This window comes from Rhinolophus ferrumequinum (genome assembly GCF_004115265.2).
Source record: "Rhinolophus ferrumequinum isolate MPI-CBG mRhiFer1 chromosome 5 unlocalized genomic scaffold, mRhiFer1_v1.p scaffold_110_arrow_ctg1, whole genome shotgun sequence".
In the NCBI taxonomy this organism is placed as follows: Eukaryota; Metazoa; Chordata; class Mammalia; order Chiroptera; family Rhinolophidae; genus Rhinolophus; species Rhinolophus ferrumequinum.
The window spans coordinates 11028443-11046772 of record NW_022680355.1 but is presented as its reverse complement, the minus strand read 5'-3'; the positions used below and the strand labels follow the sequence as shown (position 1 = coordinate 11046772).

General features: G+C 37.5%; 1 protein-coding gene across 10 annotated transcripts in view; it reads left to right on the top strand.

The window, feature by feature from the left end:
* ABI1 (abl interactor 1) overlaps nt 1-18330 on the top strand; it is a 109653-nt gene that overhangs the window by 23021 nt on the left and 68302 nt on the right. For all 10 annotated transcript variants that reach the window (XM_033100627.1, XM_033100624.1, XM_033100622.1 and 7 more), the window contains exon 2: nt 16221-16388. In XM_033100627.1, the coding sequence (XP_032956518.1) occupies nt 16221-16388 (168 nt within the window). The remainder of the gene's footprint in view (nt 1-16220; nt 16389-18330) is intronic.

Here is an 18330-nt window from a genome sequence, read left to right as displayed (position 1 = left end):
CTGGCTGCTGGTTTTCTCCCAGCTGTTTACCATTCCCTACTTGTACAGCTCATGATCTGGTGTCCTGGAAGGGGCAAGAGAGAAATGGGCGTCTGTGGCAGTGTGTCACCCCGCGGGGGAAGTGGGGCCCCCCCTCACACCCTCGCACTTCACGTCACAGGAGAAATCATCTGGCTGAGAAGGGCTTTCTTGGCACTAAGCGGTGCTGCCTTGGGGGGGGTTGTGATTGAAGTCAAACTCGTCCTCCTACTGCCCTTTCTGCTGCATCGCACCTCAGCTTTTGTTTGCCCCAGTGGTGTGCTGGGGCTTCCCACTGGCCTCCTGGACTCCACAAGGGTTCTCTTGTCTGTGGGCGATTGTCTAAATCAGTGTTCTCCAGGAACTGCTGGCCTCCGGCTGCGAGGGACGGAGTGGTTTCAGGGGCCGCTGCAGGCTCCTCATCTGGGACCAGTGTCTGTATGTCTGTTATCTGATGCATGAGGGGGTGAGAGCCCTCCCGGGGCCCTAAGTGTATGGTGCTGGTGTCAAAGCAAAGCTAAATGGGGCTGAAGCCGAGTCTGCTGGTGTGGAGCTGAGTCCAAGTCTGTAGCCGAGATCATGGTTTAGTCAGCTGCCTGGGTGCAGGCCTGTCTTTCTAAAAGAGCTCTCCTCTATCTTGGACTCCATCGAGATTTCAGTTTCCTCTCTGGATCCCACAACTCCCACAAAGGCACTTTTGTCCGTGGATTGATGCCAGATTGTTGAAGGTGGATACGATGAGGGACGTCTTATTTGGCTACCTTGCTGACATCACCTTTTCATATAAACTTCAGAAGCACTTTGCTGATATTCACAAAATAACTTGCTGGGATTTTGATTGGGGACTGCATTGACTCTATAGATCAAGTTGGGAAGAAGTGACATCTTGACAATAGCAAGTTTTCCTCCTATCCATGACCATGGAATATCTCCATTTATTTGGTTCTTTAGTTCGTGCATCAAAGTTTTGTAGTTTTCCTCATGTAGATCTTGTACATATTTTGTTAGATGGCTTTCTTTTTAATGCTATTGTGTCCCCTTAATTAGTGTTCAGATTCATCTTGGTTAAATTATTTGCTTTGGATTCAGTATGTGGTAATTTATTAATAAAATGTTTTCCCCTCTTTGTCTCTATTTCATGACTGATGTGTGTGAACAGAATATTCCTCTGCTCACATCTTTTTGGAATAGCTATGAGAATAACTCTACTTCTTAGAATTTGATGGATTAGTTGTGATTTAGAAAATTCAATTGATTTCAGTAAAGATTTATTAATTGATTCTTACATTTTTGTGATTGTTTTACTTTCATATAACAGATTAAGAAATTAGGGTAAATGTAGTTTGTCAGATAGTATCGTACTGGTCTTGATTTTTGGTTTGGAAAATGTGGTTAATGAATCACTAGCATGGAGATGCCAAGACTGATTCTGGGAGGCTGTATTGTGAGCTGGTAGAAGTGAGGAAACAGGCAGTCAGTGGGAGGGCAAGGTGCTTCTGTTGGTGTTTATAGGACCTTGATCTTTTTTTTTTTTTAAAAGCAGAAGTGCTTTGTTTTTCTCAAGTCTGTTAATTCAGGGTGGTGCTGATTGTGACAGTGTTACCTAGCAGTTTGTAAATGATGCCGGGTAGTCCTTAAGTAATTTCCTAGCAAAATCACATTGATTTGGGTATGAATTAAAGATGGGAATCTGTTACTTTGGTGAAGAATAACATTGAAAAGTGTTACATGTTTATTTTTTGTTTCTTTCTCTTACAGAATTCCCTGTATAGAGTATTAATTGTTTTGTAGGTCAAAAAACATTCTCCGCTATCCTGAGAGAGTCAGTTTTCTCCCTCTATTCTGTTTTCCCTTCCAGTTAATTAAAATTCATGTGGTATGAAAATTGGTTAATGAGACTTGGAGTGGTTTATCTCAGAGAAGATACTTTCGTAGTTTCACTCTGACACATTAGGACTATACTTTGCTCACTGTTAGGATTATAGACTGGGAGGCAGTGTGGCGTCGTGGAATGCCGGGGCCTGTGGCTGTTCTTCCCAGCAGTGCTGCTTTGGGCAAGTGACTTCACCTCACCAAATTTCTTTTTACCTCGTTGTTAGGTAAAGTGGGAATGTTTAACATAAAGATGCTGGTACCGCCTGAAGATGGACATCTGTAGCCACACTCACAGGTGACTCAGAAAGGCAGTGATGAAGGGAAATTTCCCTGGGGGTAGAAGCTTGAGCAGTGCACCTAGTTGTTAATTTTGCCTAGAAAGAAAGATGGTTAGAGGTGTGGATCCACCCTAATTCATGGCAGTAGCTAATCATTCGGCTGCTTCATTATGGACTTAAAAGGAACATAATTGGTAGTGTGGGGAATAGATACGTAGATGTCCTTCTGAATGGACACAGTAATATTTTTGTTCTTTGCGAATCAAAGAGCAACCTCAGCAAAGAAAGACCGTAATAATCACATGGATGTCACCTCTGAATTTCAGCCTCTTTTTCATCCACATCTGTCCTTGCCTCGTGGGCTCCTGGAAGAGATGCCAAGGTGGCGCACGCATGCAGGTAGTGCGTGTGCTCAGCAGAGTGGACTTCCGCTCACCGAGAGCAGCCCGGTTACACTGACTGTTAAATGACCACCTTGCCAATAGCAAGGAGCCAACGCCAACCCCCTGAGGTAGCACTGTACCTGTGGGGACCAGCCAGACATCTGGTGGCAGGTGGCTTATGTTGGGCTACTTCCCATCATGGAAAGGATGACACTCTGTTCTCCCTGGAATAACTGTTCTGGGTATGGATTTGCTTTCCCTCCCTGCATTGTTTCTGCCAAAGCTACGTGTGACTTTCAGAATGCCCCGTTATGTCATGGTATTACATACCACAGTGCTTCTGAGCAGGCAGCTGATTTCACGCAAGTGAAATGTGGCTTGTGTTCGTGGAATGCCTGTCCTTACCATTTTCCCCATTGTCGTAAAGCAGCTGAATTGATACAACAGGGGAATGTCCTTTTGAAGACTCACTGCACCAGTGGTGGCAGTTCTTTGTGGTGCTGGGGTAACGTTCTCTGCAATGTGGTCTAGTCTCTAAGTCAGACACAGTGTGTGGTGTTTCTCTTACGCCAGCGTTCATAGCTTAGGGAATCAAGGGGTGGAAATGGAATGAACTCTTCTCACTAGTAGCCCTTGTGATTCCCTAGCAGAATAGTTGCTTCTTTTCTCTACAACTCTGGGAAATGCTAGTTTAGAATTCTTAGTTCCAAAGAGAGGATGCTTTTACTGACAAATATGGTAGTGGGTCTATTAAACTGGCAGCTGAGGAGCGGGCCACTTTGGCTTCCTCATGCCAGGGTACCAACAGGCAAAGTGGGCGATGCCTGTAGTGGTTAGGTGATTGATTTATCCTGACTGTCACGTGGAAATTGAATCGCTGCTACACAGTGAGGGTAAAGCGGAGCAGTCAGGAGTGCAGGTCTCTGGAGTCCCTCTTAGACTCTCAGGCACTGTGATAAAAATTAATGGAAAATGGAAACAACCCACTACAAGCAGGGATACTAGTGGCAGAGAAGGTTTGAGTTCACCCACCAGGCGAGGAGCAACAACCAGAAGAAATGATTGCTGAGGGACAGTGTGTAGTGGATGGTGGGAGAAGAACAGAAACCGCTGTGACCTTAGGACCAGTTACAGAATGAAAGCCCTAGTAGTTATGAATATTTCTACTGTACCTTAGTATTTGTGTATACAGTAACCAGTTCTTTTTCTCCCCTCCCCCACCAATTCTATATTTAACTTAAGATATGTTAATTGTGGTGAAGCTAGTATTTCATTATTTAAGGGAAGTGCGACTCAGCTAGCTAGATAAAGAATGAATGTTAGAGAGTAGACTTTGTATTTTTGGAGGAGATAACAGCTTCTTGGTTGTGTGAGGGACGGTTATATCATGTTAGACTGAAGCATGATTTTACTGTTGTCTTTATTCAAGAGTTCAATATTAAGAAGTGCGTCTGTGTACCATATTGACAGCGTACTGTGGCGGTTTGTACTATGTCAGTTTACTTAAGCTGGAACTGTGTATCTTGTGGTTCCACAGTATGATTCCTTCCCTGGATGGTTGTGGGTTAGAAATTGGCCAAAAGAATTTGTGTCAGCAACACTCATTAACTTCTGAAAGTTTTTGTGGTTAGATGCCGTGAGACTCAGAGGTGTTGGTGGGTTCCAGCTTGATCTTGGTTTGATTTGTGGACAATTTGGTCAACAGCAGCGTCAGGCCCATTCACCTGGGGGAGAACCTAGAGCTTCCCAGGTCTCCCCACGAGCCTTTTCTTTGCAGTCTGATTTCTGCAGCTGAATGTGTTTTGGCTTCAATCAATAAATAAGATCGATGATTCTGTGATCTCTCACTTCCCTGGTGGAGCTTCACAACAGCTATTCCTATAATTGCGTAAGGTAAAATTCTATCATAAATTTATCCTTCTGTTACTGACAGTGGCTCTGCTACTCAGTTTGAATATTGACTTAATACACTTGCCTTGTTGGTAAGTATATCGCTTTTACTAACTACATGATATTCCAATATATGAATATTTTTTGTTAGGCGTCATTGGCCATTTAGATTGTTCATAGTTTTTTTTGCTGTTATACACAAAGGTTGTGTGGCCAGCCTTGAACATAGAGTTTTTTTGCATTTGCTCTTTTATTTCTCTTGGGTAAATTCCTAGAGGTGAAGAATACATGCATTTTAAAGAACTGTGGTACATATTGTCTAACTGCAACCTCCAGCGTTATGTGAAAGTGCTTGCCTAGGTACACTCTTGGTCATCATGACTCTTTCAATTTAATTCTTTTTAAAAAGAAGTAAGATTACGTGAGAAGATAGTTGGTTAACGTGGAAGGAGCTAACGGAAGGAAGTGAGTGCTTGGACTAAGTATGAAGTATATTCTGTCAATAATACTGAAACTCGTGACTAATTTTGTGTTTAAATGTAGTTGCTCTTTCTAAAACTCGGTTTTTACAGGTTTTGCATTAGGCCTGTTTTTAAAAATAGAAGTCTTGTAGTATGTGGTACAGGATGGTAAAGGAATTAGTCTGGGATAAGTGTCATTGACTTCGGCTATAATTCGGGTAAAACTTAAAATTTCAGCATCTAATTATGTAATTATTGAAAATGTCCTGTGAATATAAATTGACTTGTGAAGGTTTAAAAACATATTTTACATTAGGGTTGATTTTGGAATTTTATATAATGAGTATATTAGCTGTTGATCGTGTTCTTCAATTAAAGAAGCAAGTGTGTCACAACACCGCTTCCTGTCCATCAAATACCTGTGACACAACAGGCAGTGGAGACTTCCCCTGGGTTTTGCTGGGAATGAAAGGGCTCACAGGCCTGTTAGTAGGAGTTATTTAAGTGGGAGGTGGTAGGGAGAGGCTGTGCTAAAGCTACAGTGACTAGGTTGCAATCTGAATTGTTATGAAAAATATTTATTCTTTTTGCTGGATATTTGCTGTAACCTGGAGGGCTTTCTTTTTATTTGGTTTTCACTTTTATTGGAATGGGAATTGTGTTGAAGAAAATTAGATCCTTTCAATGTTAGCTAGGTATTGAGTACATGTATCCTAATCCCCAGGACTCCGTGCTTAATAGGTTTGTCAGTAGTGAATCAGCATTTGGCCTGTGTGCTATTTTCCCCCCAAATTCTCTCATCCCTCTCCACAAAGTGATTATGGATTCCTCCAGATATTTTTCTCAGGTCTCAAACCAACCAAATCCTTAGGTTGGCGCCTTTAGCAAAGTAGATAATTTTGTTTTGTATACTTTATGGTATATAAACCTCGCCCTGTTACAGGTAGTAAACTTGAACTTCTAAATCCTTTCCATTAGCATTAGCATACTTATTTTTTTTTAAAGGGGTCCCATAAACCAAGAAGTGTTCCTTATATGCTATATTTTATCAATTCTAAGAAACGTCCTCCTCACTCCCACATTTTAACATTTCTGAAATTAGGATGCGTTTTACAATTAATGATTTCCTTACAAAGCTGTCAGCCAGGCAGAAGTTGTCATTGTTTGCACTTGTGTGAACTTGGTTTTTTTGCTGGTGACTTAAGTGGATTATTGTAACCTGTCAACAGACCATGTAGGGAAAAGACTAGATTCCTGGGTTTTGTCTTAATTTTTTATTTTTATTTTTTATTTTTTTGGTATCTTCTGGTAAGATTAAGTTAGCACCAGCATCGACATTTGCAGCATTGGTGTCAGCAACTTGGAAGACAATCCTGGAAGTGATGGTAGAGCCTTATTTTAAAAGATGTGTCGTCTACAGTGGGAAATTCACAGCATGAACTATATAGTGTGCTTGCCACTCTGTTTAATCTGAATCTAATCATGAGGAAACAGACAAATCCAGATCGTAGAACTTTCTGTAGAACAACTGGCCTTGATTTTAAAAATAATGTCTATGTTTTGATAGAAAAAAAGGTTAGGGTTGGAGGGGGTATTCTAGATTTAAGGAAACTAAATAGACATTGCAACAGCTGTGAACAGTCTTTAGCTGGATCTTGGATTATACAAAATAAGAGATGTAAAGGTTTTTCTTTTGGAAGCTGGATAAATTTGAATATGAACTCTATAGCAGGTATTGCTCATTATGATTAAGAGTGACATAAAGTTCACTGCCTAAATAAATAGTGTTTTCTATAAGTACTAAATAAAAATTCTTTATAAGAAAGCATTCTGACATAATTGACTTGGCAAAGTGATACATAAAAATGCTCCGTCTAACAGTGCTGGTTTGTTGGAGTCATTGAAATACGGTATTTTTAATAGACATATGTTATTTTATAATGGATTGTCATGAAATTACTTCCATAATATAATTGGAAAAACCTCATTTAAACATTTAAAATATTCTGTGGGAAAAATACTGACTTTGGAAAAGTTTCTGGGAGGTTTGGATGAAAGGTAAGTTATTAAAAAGATATGATGTGACATTTCAAGAAAGAGGGGGAGGAAAGGTAAAGACACAGAAGCAAGATGACAGGAAAATTTTTTTTTCTTAATGTACATGAGACTGTCTTTTGTACCTAAGTAGGGTCATTAAATCACTTGCAATTAGGACACAGAAAAATGATTGTTCCTTAAAGAAAGCAATTTATTTTCAAGTCCTCTTAGCAGACTTTAAGGAAGGGTTCAAAATGAGTAAGAAACAGACCATTTAAATTTAAGGCATACTATTATTCTGAAATGTTATTATACAGGCCAACACTATAGGATATGTTCTAGGTATAGCCTCTTTTTTTCTGTCAGTAAAGTAGGGCCCTAACTTAGAAATGGTACTCTTTAAAAAAAACTTACAAAAAATTGTCGATTATGGTTGACATTCAATATTATGTTACTTTCAGGTGTACAGCATAGTGATTAGACATAGAAATGGTCCTCTTAAAGTTGGCTTTACGTTGGCATTTGGAACTTAATTTTACAAAAGAATGTTATAGTCAAGAGTTGGAAGAAAGTGATGTTTTATGAAACTTGTAAAATAAATAAGTACTTTTAATAAGTCAACAGTGCTAGTGTTTGAGGAAGACATTTCAGACAGGACTAGAGCAAAATGACAGTATCAGTGTTTTGGTATTTATTTCATATGGTATAAAAATATTAAAGTTGATACTTTATTTTTAAGATATTTTCTAAGAAAAGTGGTCTGAATTCATTTTAAAAATCAGTGAAACTTAGTTTTTAATGTATAATATAAAACTTTGCAGGCTTTATAAAACCAAGTAAAATGTGAATTTACAAAACTAAATCTGACACTTCATTGGGGTTATATTACTCTTTCTACTTATGTATGTATTAGACTATACTAATCAGGGGGTATTTATAACTAACTCTACATGCTTTCTTTTGAATTCCTATAACTGCTAAATAATGCCATCTCTTGTTTGGTCATTTAGAGGAAGTTGGATTTGAACTTGTTTTTTAACAGGGCGCAATACATTGACTCCCTGATGAAAATCAGGGTCTTAAAATTAGAGGAATTAAAATGAGAGTAGGCAACTAACAGTTAACTGCTATAATTTAAAACTATTGGAAATTGCTTTTTGAAAAAGATGCTAAGGAAGGATAGCACATGTTATGTTATTAAATGAAAAAAAAACAACAACAGGATATGTAGCTGGTACCCCGATGCCAAATTTTACATTCTTGTGTATGTACTTATATTGAAATACACTAAAATGTTAACATGGTCTATTTAAATAATAAGACCATCAAGAACTTTTTATTTTTCATTATATTTCTTTTTTTTTTTGTTAAAAAATAGGCAGAAATTTAAAAACCATATTGTATTTGTTTTCATTTAGAATGCATTATTTTTAAAACATAGTCATGACAGGATGTTCTCTTTGTCTTTTTGGGGTTCAAGTATTTTCATGTAAGAAAGAATGGGAGAAAGATTTTTCTTGTGGTAATAAGGTAAAGGTTGAGAGACTGAGGGAGAGGAAATGTGGTTAGAGGTTAAATATATTAGATTGCTTATAGCTAGTGATTTCCACCTTAGGCAGTGAAAAAGAAGAGATTGCCTGTGTAGTCACTTTGAGGGGCAAGAAAAGGACTTAAGAGGGGTAGATACTACTAAAAGGCTCTTTTCTCCAGATAGCAGATCCTGACTCAGTAAAGCTTGGTTTCTGCTGGTGGATAAGGGAGGAAGAAGAGAGCTGATTTTATATATGGGCTGTTCATAAAATTCAGTTATCTAAGGAATTTCCTGTTTAATTCTTGCCTACATTGTGTATTTTGGATTTAGCTCCTTTAAATAGTTAACTTTTTATTTTAAAGCTGAGTATGTTTATTTCCACTATAAGCAAACTTCATTAGTGGCATAAGACAGAGGTAGCAAATGGGCTTCATATCACACGTCAACTCCTAGAGTGATTTGTTAAGAGTATTTAGACGTTGCCAGGAAGACTGTTATAATTGATTAACAATGTCTGTTTTAGCCCCTTGGAGAATGCTGGCTATTTGTCTTCTAGCTTCTAATCCATTTTGTATGATCCTTGGAACATACATACTAAGGCTGCTTCAGTTACACAGTAAAAGCCTCAAAGAGTGAGGGAGACCAACTATTGGATACTAAATTTACAAACCTGAAATAAGTGACAACAGCAATTTCTGTGCAGGTTAAATTTTTCTCCCCTTCTTCTGCCTCCCCGCCCCCCACTCCGGTTCAAGCCGTTGTTTCTCAGTCTAGTTGTGTAGGACACAGCTTCCTGGCCCATGCTGGTGTTATGAGGCCTGCGCTCCCCCTGGCTGAGGCAGTCGGTGGCCAGTTGTCGGTCGGCTGCTCACAGCAGCTCACGGCAGCTTTCGCCAGCTGCCGGCCGCTCACGGCGGCACACAGTAGCCTGCAGCAGCTCTTGGCAACTTATGGCACCCCAGCTCTGGTGAGAGCCATTGTTCACAGTCTTAGCTGTAGAGGGTGCAACTCACTGGCCCATGTCGGAATCGAACCGGCAACCTCGGTGTTCGGAGCATGGCACTCCAACCACCTGAGCCACTGGCTGACCCCTACATTTTAAATCGATGGTCTATAGAGGAAATTAACTGTAACTATAACTACATTCTCTAGTAAGGTAGCCACAATCCACATGTGGCTATTGAGCATTTTAAAATGTGGCTAGTTTTGAAATAAGTCAGGCAGAGAAAGACAAACACCGTATGGTTTCGCTTATAAGCAGAATCTAAAACCAAAACAAAACAGAAACCAAAAACAGATTCATAGAAACAGACCAAAGGGATGGTTACCAGAAGGGAGAGGGTAGGGGGACGGGCTAAAAGGGGAAGGGGAATAGAGTCAATAATAATATGGTAAGTTTGCGCCGTGACAAATGATTGCTGGAATTAGTAGGGTAATCACATTGTTAGGTATAAAAATGTCGAATCACTGTACTGTACTCCCGAAATATAACTAATTGTATACCAACTATATTTAAATAAAAAAATTAATTAGAAAAATAAAGTGTGGCAAGTTTAAGAAAATGATTTTAAAAATTTTTATTTAACTTTAAATTTGAAATGGAAGCAGTGTAAAATATTTTCTGTTAAACCCAACTTTGTTGTTTCAGTAGGACTTCATTTTACATTAACTATTGCATGGAACATGCATGGGAGGTTTTTATGACTAGGCATAGAAGTAGCACCCATTTCTGCTATCATTCCATTGATAATACTTAGTTATATGATCATGCAATTAGGCAAGCTGGGAAATAAACTAATTTTATGCCCTGGAGGAAGGGAGAGTAGATTTTAGCACAAAGCTAGCAGTGTCCACTACTTACATGAAAGAAGAAAGTGTGCAGTGTGCAGCCTGGACAATGAATACAAAAACAGGAAAACCATACAGATGAAATTCTGGAATATAATGGATGACTGACAATAACCAAATCTTACTCAAGATTAAATCTGCCTAGTTTGGTAAGCGAATTAAGAATAGATGGTACTTCCTTAACCTTATAAAGGGTATCTGCAGAAAAACCTACATTTGATGTTTTAATGATAAAAAACTGAATGTGTTCTCGCTAATGTTGGGAACAGCTACTTCTGTTCAACATTGAAATGAAGTTTCTAGCCAGTGCAGTAGAGCACGAAAAAGAAACAGAAGGCATACAGATTGGAAAGGAAGAAGTAAAATTGTCTTTATTTACAAACAGCTTGACTTTTTAGGGAAGATTGCTGTAATTGATTAACTACATGATTGTCTATGTAGAATATCCTAAGGAATCTAGAAAAAAGCAACTACAGCTAATAAGTTAATTTAGCAGTGTTGTAGGATTGCAATGTCAATGTTCAAAAATCAATTGTATTTTGTTTTATTGGGGAATATTGGGGAACAGTGTGTTTTTCCAGGGCCCGTCAGCTCCAAGTTGTTGTACTTCAATCTAGTTGTGGAGGGCGCAGCTCAGCTGCAAGTTCAGTTGCCATTTTCAATCTTAGTTTTAGGGGGCGCAGCCCACCAGCCAGCCCATGCTTGAATCGAACCGGCAGCTTTCTTGTTGAGACCTTGTTCTCTAACCAACTGAGCCATCCGGCCGCCCCAAAAATCAATTGTATTTTTATAAGCTTGCAATGAATAATTGGCAGTTGAAATTATAGAAACAATCCCCTTTATGATACAATAAAAAATTATAAAATATGTAGGGATAAATTTAACAAAATGTCTGCAACTGGTACATGAAAACTAAAAACTTTGCTGAGAGGATTTAAAGGAAACTTGAATAATAGGAAAGAGTTATTGTGTTCATGGATTGGAAGATTTAACATCGTTGAGATGAAAGTTTTCCCCAAATTGATATGTAGATTCAGTACAATCCCAGTCAAAATTTCATTAGGCTTCTTCGTGGAAATTTACAAGCTGATTCAAAATTTATGTGAAAGAGCAAAAGACTTAGAATACTCAAAAAATATCCAAAAGGAAAACAAATCTGTCAAACTTATAGTACCTGACTTAAAGACTCATTAAATCTTTAGTAATCAATACAATATAGTACTAGATGAGGCTCAAGATATATTTCAGTGGGATGCAGAAGATTCCAGAAATAGACCCACACCTATGCAGTCAATTGATTTTTGAGTAAAATGCCAAGACAGTTCATTGAAGGAAAGATAATCTTTTCAACAAGTGATGCTGGTACAATAGCATATCTATATGGAAGAAAAGTATTCTGACCATTATCCTAACTCACACCATATGCAATAAATTAATATGAAACACATCATAGGTCTAAATGCAAGAGCAAAAATTATAAAACTTACAGGAGAAAACATGGGAGAAAAATTTTTGTGACATTGAGTTTGGCAAAGATTTTAAAAAGTAGGACACAAAAAAATCATGAAATATGAAAGAAAAAATTGGTAAAGTAGACTTCATCAACAGAAAAAACATTTTCTTTTTAAAAGACCGCGAAAATAATGAAAAGGCAAGCGATAGGTTGTGAGAAATATTTGCAAAATATATCTGACAGAAGACTTGTATTCAGAATAGACGAAGGAACTCAACAGAAAGAAGGCCAACTACCTAGTTTAAAAACGGGCAAAAGATTTGAACAGACGTTTTATTAAAGAAGAAACGGATGGTACATAAGCACTTGAAAAGATGCTCAACATCATGATTTGATGGGAAGATGGAAATTAAAACCACAAAGAAATACCACGGTATAGCTCTTTGAATCGTTAAAATGAAAAAGACTGACCATACCAAGTGTTGGCAAGGATGTGGAGACGTGAACTTGCGTACATTGCTGGTGGCAATGCCAAATGGAACGGCACTGCTTTGGAAAATACTTTGGCAGTTTCTTACACTATTAAACATATGCAGTATTTAACTTCCCATGGAGGTAGCAGTTCTACTCCTAGGTATTACCCAGAGAAATGTCCAAAGAGTTGGACTCAAATATTCCTAGCAGCTTTATTCATACTAGTAATCCCAAACTGGAAACGACCCAAATGCCTGTCAGCTGAGGCGTGGATAAGTGAATTGTGGTAAACCCATAGGTTGCAATGCTGTGGAGCAATGACAAGGATGAATTTCAAAAGCGGTATGCTAACGAAGAAGCCAGACACAGAAGACTGTATACCTTTGATTCCATTTGTATGAAACTCTAGAAACTAAAGGCAAAACTGTAGTGACAGGAAATCATTGGTTTTCCAGAGTCCAGAGAATTGGGAGGGAGTTGACTAAAGGACAGGAGGGAAATGTGTTTGATGAAGCTTATGATGGTGGTTACACTACTGTACACGTTGGTTGAAAACACCTTGAATTGCATACTTAAAGTTTTTGTACTGTCTGTATTGCGTACTTTAATAAAGCTGCCCCCTCCCCTTCCCCAAATGAGATGGTCCCTAACATCCTCCAAAACTGGCCAATGACTTTTTTGGCTTGTTTTTTATTTTTTAATATTGTTACAAACTCTTAGATACAAATATTTTGTTTCATTCCATTATAGTTATACTCATTGATGTTTACGTTTTCCCATCTTTTGCCTGTAGCAGCTTATTCCAGTTGATTCCTGAGTCCTTTTGACATGACCCTAGAGTAGTCCTTGGTGCTTCCACATTCTTGGTGATATACGCGTTCCAAGTGCACCGTGCACATTTCTTCTCCTAGATCTGTAGCCATTTAGGAGTCCTGGTTCCTCGCACTGGAGAGTGGTAGTGGTATCAGAGATCACAGTCTGGATAAGTGGTGCTCTGTGGCTGGTGGACAGTCATTTTCAGGCCTTTCTTTTGCTCCCTCACCTCCAGCTTTACTGAGGTATAATTGACAAATTGTAAGATATTTAAAGTATATGGTGTGATAATATAAGCATGCATTGTGAGGATTTCTCTTGTCTAGTTAACACATCCTCACCTCACATATTTATTAAAAGAACATTTAAGTTCTCTTCTTGCAAATTTCAATTATACAATACCGTGTTATCCGCTATAGTCACCATGTTTTATATTTAGGCCGTTTCACTAGACAGAGCTAGGATATTGGTATATGATACCCGTATGATAAATTACAAATTGGGTTCAAACTCATGGTTTCAGTTTAAATCCAGAACTACAGGATTTTTCTTAACTTTGTTCTTGTATCAGAATCTCTTTTGAGCCATGCCAAAAATCTCAGTTCTCAATGAGAAACATAATTAATGACTTCCTCTATCCCACACTGCATAAACAACATTCTCAGGATAATAATTCCAAAACTACCGTCAGCAATGAAGTGATTAAAAACAGCTTCAGTTTTTTTCCCCCCCTTTAAATTATTTTTGTCCTATGAATAAATCCCATTAAGAATATACAAATTACTGCGCTTTGAAGTCACTTTTAGACTATTTCCTCTCTGGTTAAGCCATTAATTGGATGCATATTTAGACTCAGTGATTAATTTTACATTTAATTTTGGGGAATTCCTTTTTAAAATTTAACTTTGTTTCATAATTGTATAAATTATTTACATAGTTCTAAAAACTAATCTATAAAGCAAAGTAATGTTTAAAGAATTCTGTCCATGTTGCTTCCAACCTATGTACCTCCTCCCCCATGTGTAATTATTTTTTTTAATGTTAATGGTTTATTCTTTCTTCTTAAAAATTATAAGCACATATTTTTCTATCTTTCCCCATTTCTTAGTTAAATAGTAGCATTCTGTAAACATTGTTTTTCCACCTCAGCAATATTCCGGAGATCATGGTGTAGTGGTAATAGCAACAACATTCTTATTATAGTAGTCCCCCCTTATCCACGATGAATACATTCCAAGACCCCCAATGGAGTCTCGAAACTGGGGATAGCACTGAACCTACATATACTATGGTTTTTCCTATACTACATACGTACCTATTATCAAATGTATAAATTAGTTATAGTAAGAGATTAACAACGACTGCTAATACAATAGAACAATTATAACAGTATACTATAGTAAAAGTTATGTGAATGTGGTTTCTCTTCATGTCTTCCACCCACAAATTTAATGCCTTCTCCATCTTAATTGATAAGCATTTATCACTGTGGCTGTAACTTTTGTAGTTTGAGGTGAGACAGCAAAATTAACATGAATTTCTCTTTCCTTCACAATTTCATGGATCGAAGATACATTCTTAGCAACCTCAGATACACTTTTCCTTAGTTCCTTATTAAGTCAAGAACTTCCTCCTTTCCCTTAAAGGGAGCACTTGACAGCTTCTCTTTCGCATATCAAAATCGCCAGCCTCACTGCTCTTGCACTCTGGGGCCTTATTAAGTAAAAAAGGGTGACTTGAACACAAGCACTGCTTGTCAACTGTCCGTTAGATCTCTATTCCATTTTTTATATTATTGATCTTGGCCTTCATTTTTAGATTATATATTAATAATATTTACCTTTGTGATATAAGTTGCTTCCCCCACCCCCAAGTTTATCACTTGTCTTTGAACTTAGCTCTGAGCTTTGCTTTGAACTTTGCTCAGCACCTTACTCTGAGTTAGGTGCGGGAGTTTGGGAAGAATGGGTGAGTAGAGGATTGTGTCATAAGGTTCACAGTTTTTGTGGAGATGAGAGGTTTGATCATAATGGATAAGAGGAGGTTGGATTTCTGATGGGGATTAAGGTAGAATGGATTTAGTCCATGTCCTTGTTAGTGGGTGTTGTGATTTTTGGGTTAACATTTCTTCTTTTTTTTTTTTTTGGCAAACAACTATTTATTTATTTATTTATTTATTTATTTATTTATTTTATTATTTTTTTAATTTATTGGGGTGACAATTGTTAGTAAAATTACATAGATTTCAGGTGTGCAAAGGGTTAACATTTCTTATGTGAAACCCCTGGGGGTGTCATCAGATGGTAAGCCAAAGTTCAAAAAAAGACTGAAGGGAAAGTGAAATAGAGAAGTTCATTACTCGCAGGTCTCAGGGGGAGGTACACAGTATGCCTCGAGGGTCCACAGGGGAGGTCAGTGCAGGCTTCACACAGAGTGAGCAGCAGGGCCTGGAGCACATGCCTGTATTAGGGTCTGCGGGTGGAGTGCTTTGGGGTTCCCTGGTGAAGGCTGGATTAGTCAATTTAAACCCAAAAGGGGGGAGGTGGTAATCTCAGATTGTGATTCTTTTTTATGTAAGGGGCACAAAAGGGGAAGGAGCTGGGAGGCAGGAGAAACTGTTTATCACAAGGGGGAGTTTATCCTGTTGGGGGAGTCGTATCAGGAACTTACATTTACTTTGGGCTGTTACCTAGGGCATGTGCTTATTGGAGGCGCTAGTGTTGGTTCACGAGCCCTGCAGGCCACTTAGCCATGCAAATTGGATGCCAAGGCAGAAATATTATGGAATAGTTTAGCTAAACTCTCAGCAGTGGGTTGGGAGTTTGGGGCTGACAGGTCCTGTAGATGTAATGTGATGAGTTGGTGGTTGAGGGGCTTTCAGCGTCTTAGAACCAGCTGTTACAGTGTGCCTCTGATGTCAGTGTTTTGGTGGCTCCTTTCGTGGATCTCAGTGGACAAGCTACTCAGGAGGGAGTAGTTCCCACCTGGTAAACAGGGGTTTCCGCCATGGCTTCACAGGTGTCCTGGGACTATCATCAGATGGGTTCGTTAAGAGTTTTGATTCATTTGGATTTTTCTAATAAAAAATATAACTGCCTTTCTATAATGTTTAATGAATGTTAACCTAAGTGAGAATTGTTATTTTTGTTCTTATTTCAGGCTACAGACAAGAGAAAAGCTTTAGAAGAGACCAAAGCCTATACAACCCAATCCTTAGCTAGTGTTGCTTATCAAATAAATGCATTGGCCAACAATGTGCTCCAATTGCTGGACATCCAAGCCTCTCAGCTTCGGAGAATGGAGTCTTCCATCAATCATATCTCACAGGTAACTGCTTTAAATTCACATTTAAGCAACTGGCAACATATTGTCAAAGAAGAAGATAACCCTGGTTATATGGATTCCTTACTCATCTTCTTACCTATTGACTATAGTTATTATCACTTTCTGCTGTAGCTTTGAGTTCAGCAAACCTATATTTTTGAAAAATCTTTTTGTGGTAAAATATACACAATATGAAACTTAACCATTTTAACCATTTTTCAGTGTATAGTTCAATGGGTTTAAGTTTATTCACATTTTTTGCAACCGTCACCACTTACCCTATTCTTTTTTTTTTAGGTTATATATTTTTATTTTCTTAATACTGATAAGTTTCTTTGTAAAAAATCTATAATGGGATATATTTTAAGGCTTTAAAGCAACTTGGGGAAAGAGAATATCTTAATGTGGTTAAAATGATGATTTTTATCAACATGCATTCAAAAGCTTCTCATCTTCTGTAACTACCAACAAGTCCTTGTTGATCATTCCTCTCTCCCTAAATACTATTTCATTTGTGGTAATAGCCCTTAAATCTTTTTTTTCCTATTAGTTTCAGTGGTATAAAACAACATAATGATTAGACATTTACACACCTCACAAAGTGATCACACAACAAGTCTACTACCCATCTGACATCATACATGGCAGTTACCATTGACCATATTCCCTATACTGTACTTCACATCCCATGACTATATACTATATTTTGCTGTGTATAATGCGCACTTTTTTGCCCAAATTTGTAAGGGGAAAAATAAGGATGAGCATTATACATGGGTAGTACTAATTCCATATCTATATACATGTTTGTAATTCTTTTATTTATGCTTATAAGTTAAAAGTATAACTATAGAAATCAAAAATGATATCTGTATGCAGAATAATACCCTGGAATATGATCATAGGTTTTATTGAACTTACGATGAACTTGCAATGGTGAAGAGTTCTTGGCCTTCTATGATGTGTAAATATCGCAAATTTGTTACCGGTACATAAAATTTCTTGTACCTTTTATCTGTTCTTGTGTTTTGTAATTATTTGTTACATAAAATTTCTTGTCCTGTAATATGTTAACAAATAAATGCTAAAATTCCTTTATAATACAAAAATACCTAAATGTAAACAAATAAAATTTGAATGAAAAAAAATTAAAAGATTTTTTTTTCCTGCAAGTTTGGGCCAAAAATGTGGGTGTGCATTATACACGGAAAAGTACAGTATGTATTTTTCAATTATAATTGACGTCCAATATTATTTTGTATTAGTTTTAGGTGTACAGCTCACTGGTTATGACCTGATCCCCCCGATAAGTCTGTACCCATCTCACATCATACATGCATTTTACAATATTACTGACTATATTCCCCATATTGTATTTCACATCCCCATTACCATTTTGTTACTACCAATTTGTACTTCCTAATCCCTTCACCTTTCTCATTCATCCCCCCAATCCTGCTCCCATCTAGCAACCATCCCTTTGTTCTCTGTATCTGAGTCTATTTCTGTTTTGTTTGTTTATTTTGTTCTTTAGATTCCACATACGAGTGAGATCATATGGTATTTGTCTTTCAGTCTGACTTACTTCACTTAGCATAAACCCTGTAGGTCCATCCATGTTGTTGCAAATGGTAAGACCCTGTTTCCCCGAAAATAAGACCTAGTTGGACAATCAGCTCTAATGTGTCTTTTGGAGCAAAAATTAATATAAGACCCGGTCTTATTTTACTATAAGACCAGGTCTAATATAATATAATACAATATAATATAATATAATATAATATATAATACATATTATATATGTAATTTAATATATATGACATATACTATAATATATATTTTAATATATAGTACAATATGTTATATATATACATAATATATATTGTGTATAATACATATTATATTATAACATATATGTATAATATATAATATAGTATAATACAGT